Source organism: Taurulus bubalis (genome assembly GCF_910589615.1).
Source record: "Taurulus bubalis genome assembly, chromosome: 11".
Taxonomy (NCBI): domain Eukaryota; kingdom Metazoa; phylum Chordata; class Actinopteri; order Perciformes; family Cottidae; genus Taurulus; species Taurulus bubalis.
Window position 1 is genome coordinate 3,576,274 of NC_136599.1, and position 5,000 is coordinate 3,581,273.

Below are 5,000 nucleotides of genomic sequence, written 5' to 3' on the forward strand. Positions count from 1 at the left end.
ACGACCATTAAACTTTCATACGCTCCTCCTGCAGCGAGAGTGAGGAACAGAAGCCGGGCGAGCAAATGGCTTCAACATGTGAGCGCTGTTTATCCCGTCGCTGGCTGCTGGCTACCTGTTGGCCCTCTCCTGATAGACTGGCTGATAGAGTCACACACACACACACACACACACACACACACACACACACACAGAGGCTGGTTGGCCGCCTGCCAAGCTCTTACATAATCCATCCTTCCACTCTTTACTCTGGCCGCTAACACCGTGCTGCTCAGCACTCTGCAGAAAGGCAAATGGGCGGAAGAAACACACACACATGCGCGTTCACACACAACGCACACACACACACACTCACACACACACACACACACACACACACACACACATGCATCAAGGGTTAACAAGCAAAGATTAAAAGTTAGGTCAACAACTGGGCCGACATCCACAGCCAAGATTAAATTGTTTAATGAAGCGTATCAACCTACTTATTAAATCTCTCGAACCAAAATGACAAAGTCACCTGTTTTATGCTCTGCCAAACACACACACACACACACACACACACATGCATGAAAAATGGACGTGTGTGCCAGCACAGGAAAGGCTGTTCACCATCCGACCATTGTTCCCTCTCAGAGTTGCCCTAAAACTGCGGCCTTGACTTGTTACACGTCCCAGCCGACACATTACGGCTCTATTCAACGGACTCAAATAATACGAATCTTTAAAAATAAAAAAGTTAATCAGGTGTGTTTGGATCGTACGTTTCATAAATCATTTATTTCAAACACAAACTGACTATTTGAGATGATGATGAGGCCTAAAACGTGAGGTTAAACCCAGGAGCGTGTTTGTTTGGCGACACCGCCCTCTGCTGGCGGACAGGCACAGGTGCAGCTTTTGGCATAAATAAAGCTCCATCATCCAGAGGTGCTTTCCGTACCTTTGGGAAGGAGTGCAGCTGGAAGGGCTCCAGTCCTTTGCGTGGGAACTCCTGGCTGCGGTGCAGCGGCGGCGGCGCGGTGGAGGGCGAGTCGCTGACGCTGGACTGACTGTCGGACTGACTGTCGGCCCCGTTGTTGTCCTTCCTGTTGGGCTTGTCCACCTTGAGGCAACGAGTCAAACATCGCTTTCAGTTCAAAAGAACACACAATACACACGTTCATGAGGAGTATTTTAAACCTCCAAGCGACGTTTATATTAGCTGATTCTCTTTACTTTCTTTTTTTTGTTGCTTTTTTGCTTTTTTGTTGCTTTTTTCACTCATGGATGCCCTTTTTTTGTATATTTCTGTGCACAGTTTTAATCTTTTTTTTGCAAAGAGTGAACTGCTCCACTCAAAGTTGTGTTAAATTAATGAGCTATCCTAACTTCGCAAACTATATTGACGAAAATAAATATTAAACAAACCTATACTTTAGTTGCCGTACCTGTGGCACCAGCACATCTGATAAAAAAACATCCCATCAAATCTAATCAGAAAGGGCAAAACATCAGGTGATGCTACCCGTCATTCTTTGTCTGATGATGTCATGTGACAGGATAACTGTTGAGTACAGTTTTTATTATTTTTAATCAACACTAATGTTTAAACTTCTTAAAATGCCTCAGTATTGTTGTTGCACGATGATGTATATGAGTTGATTTAATAGTTTCCATGAAACAGAACCTCCTCCTGTGACTGGTGGCCCTCCGGTACCTTTCTGAACTTGCGTATGGAGGCGTACTCAGCAGCGGTCGGCTCCTGGGTGGCGAGGCAGGCGACGGAAGACAGAGGCGACCCGTTGACGCCGTTACCTCGTCCCGCCGGCGACCCGTTGATGGCGCCGTTGCCTCGGCCGCCCTGTGAGGGGGAACAACCAAACAGACAGAAGAAACACACAAGTTGTTATGGATCTTTTTACCAGAGACAGGATGCAGCTGCAGCTCTTCAACACTCAGACACCAGCTGAGGAGGAACGACATCTACAGGCTGACAAATACATAACTGCTGGAGCTGTCACTGAAATATGAACTACATATGAGGTAAATGTGGATAAATATACACCATGAGAGAAAAAAGGCTGCGAACGGGTTCCTCTTGAGGTTTTTTTGGGAGACTAAAGGTTCCATTAAGATGTTGGTTTGCGCTGCATCACATCTTTAGAACCTTAAGGGTTCTAGATAAGACTATAGAGGTGTTCTCTATAGAACCCTCAAGGTGTGTTCTAGATCAGGATTCTATAAAAGGGTTCCCAGTAGACCCACCTGGGTAGGGTTCTAGAAACATGTTCTTGGTACCAGCTGGGTCGGTTCTATAAAAGGGTTCTCGATGGGCCTTCCTGGGTTGGGTTCTAAAAACAGGATCTTGGTACCACCTGGGTGGGGTTCTAAAAAAAGGTTTTTGGGAGGGCCACCTGGGTCGGTTCTATAAAAAGGTTCTCAGTAGAACCCACTGGGATAGTTTTTAGAAAGTGGATACAACATCCAGGGAGGATTCTAGGTGGAACCATTCCACCAAAGAAGGGTTCTCTGTAGAACATCTCATTTTTGGGTGGAACCTTTCACAGATGGTTCTATGTATCACCCTTTATATTGACTTCTGGGTAAAATCCTCCCATAGGGTTCCAGGTGGAACCTTTTTAAAAGGTAGAACCGAAAAGGGTTCACCTATATGAGGACAAGAACCCCAAAAATGGGAACCCTACAAATCAAGAAAAAAACATGGTCAAAAAAATCGACATGTTAGGTATCAAATTAAACATAAAAATCAGGGCTACAATAATATATAATCCCCATGTAAAACCTCTCAACACAACTCAAACAATAAACAGGATTAGGGGTCAGGTCTTAAAGGGCTACGTTATCACCCGAGGTTCTTCAGATCTGGGTGTGTGTGTGTGTGTGTGTGTGTGTGTGTGTGTGTGTGTACGTACGTTCAGGATCCCGTTCCCGCCGCGAGCCCCGTTGGCCTGAGCGGGGGGGCTTTGGGCTCTGACTGAAGCCGGCGTGCTGCTTAAGGTGGGCGGTGGCGCCGCGGGGCCCTTGGGGGCCGCGTCGCCTTCCCGGACCCCCACGCTCTCGTACAGGCCGTCATCCAGGCAGCGGGTCGGCGTGGCGTTGTTCCGGATGCCCACCTCGGTGTAGGTGTGGTCTCTGGCCTCGCCTCCTGCTGCTGCTCCTCCTCCTGCAACTACTACGCCTCCTCCTCCCACTACTCCTCCTCCTCCTCCCCCGTCTCCCCCCGTCTCCCCTCCTCCCCCCTGGCTCGACCCCTGGGGACTGGTGGGGATCTGTGGAAGCTGGCGCCCGTGGGACGGCCTCAGGTCCGTCTGGGAGCGCCGGCTGTGGAGGAGCAGGAGGTCCATGCTGGCCGGACGGCTCTTGCCAACAGCTGCACGGAGAGGAAAAGGGGGAGGAAGATGAGGAAGAGGATGATAAGATGGGCGTCGCACATCAGATATCGTCGCGTGCAAAACCGCCGGCCGTCACTCACAGTTTCCATTGCAGGGGAAGCGGTTGATCTCATGCAGCCGGGTGTCCGATTTGCTCATGGAGTTCAGTTTGGGGTGTCGAAGGGAACCCTGCTGTCACACATCAACACACGCGTCAACACGGTAGCACACGCGCACATACGTGTGTACTGCTTATGCTACCGGGGAGAGCAGAAGGAGACGAGGAGGGGGAGGAGGAGGGGGAGAGTACAATGAAAGCATGTCTCACCATATTTACAGACGTCCCCTTCTCTCCGGCTGGCGGGTGCTTGCTCTTGCTTTTTCTGAGCGAGGAAGGTCATCGGGAGCCGGTGGACAGAGAGGGAACACAGAGACAGAGATACCATCAGCACCCGGCGCCGGCTCGGGGAATAAAACGTCCTTTCGGTTAAAAAAAATAAAATAATCAGGAGCCGAGTCAAACAGAGAAGCGGCGGCGTGACTCTGGAGGACGTCCTTCACTGAGGAAACTTTTCTTTTAAATGATAAGTGAACTTAGTTTCCTCTACGTTGGTCCTCTTTCCTGCGTCACGAGCAACAGCTTCTAGACACGTCACCCCGGAGGAGGCGGTCGCTATAGGAACCGTTGACATGGGGAGAGGGATGGAGACACCTGGGCGCAGGTGTGAATGCTCTAACTGCTTTTCTCTCACTTTGAAGGATTTGAGGATCTGGAATGTGAGTTCTCATGGCCACAAGGAATAGACTTTTACTTAAAAAAAAACACCTATTTCCTCGAAAATTGCATCCCCAAACTAAGAAGGGTGTATCTCTGCAACCACTAGGGCTATTTTAATAATGTTGGTGTTATAATAAAAGGTACACATGTGAGATTTTGTTCAGATGTGTAAATCTCAGTCTATATGTTACTGGTTAAGAGTAAATGAAGATGACACACAGAAAAAAAAAAAGTTTCAGTTCCACCTAGAAAAAAAATCACTTTCAGGATGATTATTTCTTTGAAATGATGCAGCTGTAAGGTCCAACTCTAACCCAAATCATAGCTCAATATGTGAACATTCTCTAACCCAAATCATAGCTCAATATGTGAACATTCTCTAATCCAAATCATAGCTCAATATGTGAACATTCTCTAACCCAAATCATTGCTCAATATGTGAACATTCTCTAACCCAAATCATAGCTCAATATGTGAATATTCTCTAACCCAAATCATAACTCAATATGTGAACATTCTCTAATCCAAATCATAGCTCAATATGTGAACATTCTCTAACCCAAATCATAGCTCAATATATGAACATTCTCTAACCCAAATCATAGCTCAATATGTGAACATTCTCTAACCCAAATCATAGCTCAATATATGAACATTCTCTAACCCAAATCATAGCTCAATATGTGAACATTCACTAACCCAAATCATAGCTCAATATGTGAACATTCTCTCTGCAAAGGTTGACTTTGATAAAGTGAAGCAGAACAAAGTTAGAGAGGGTTTAGAACAGAGAACATTCAGGCGAGGACTCCAAAATGGGCATTTGGGCACATTAGGGGACATTTGGG

The 5,000-nt window shown here is 47.1% G+C and overlaps 1 protein-coding gene across 1 annotated transcript in view; it reads right to left on the reverse strand.

Annotated features, from left to right (window-relative positions):
- The window catches only part of LOC306743884 (uncharacterized protein), a gene marked incomplete at both ends in the record, with an annotated part of 13,061 nt that overhangs the window by 6,298 nt on the left and 1,763 nt on the right, over positions 1-5,000 (reverse strand). Inside the window, 5 exons of the mRNA XM_079226449.1 lie at positions 944-1,105; positions 1,700-1,843; positions 2,916-3,373; positions 3,476-3,566; positions 3,703-3,757. Coding sequence (XP_079082575.1) covers positions 944-1,105; positions 1,700-1,843; positions 2,916-3,373; positions 3,476-3,566; positions 3,703-3,757 — 910 coding nt within the window. The remainder of the gene's footprint in view (positions 1-943; positions 1,106-1,699; positions 1,844-2,915; positions 3,374-3,475; positions 3,567-3,702; positions 3,758-5,000) is intronic.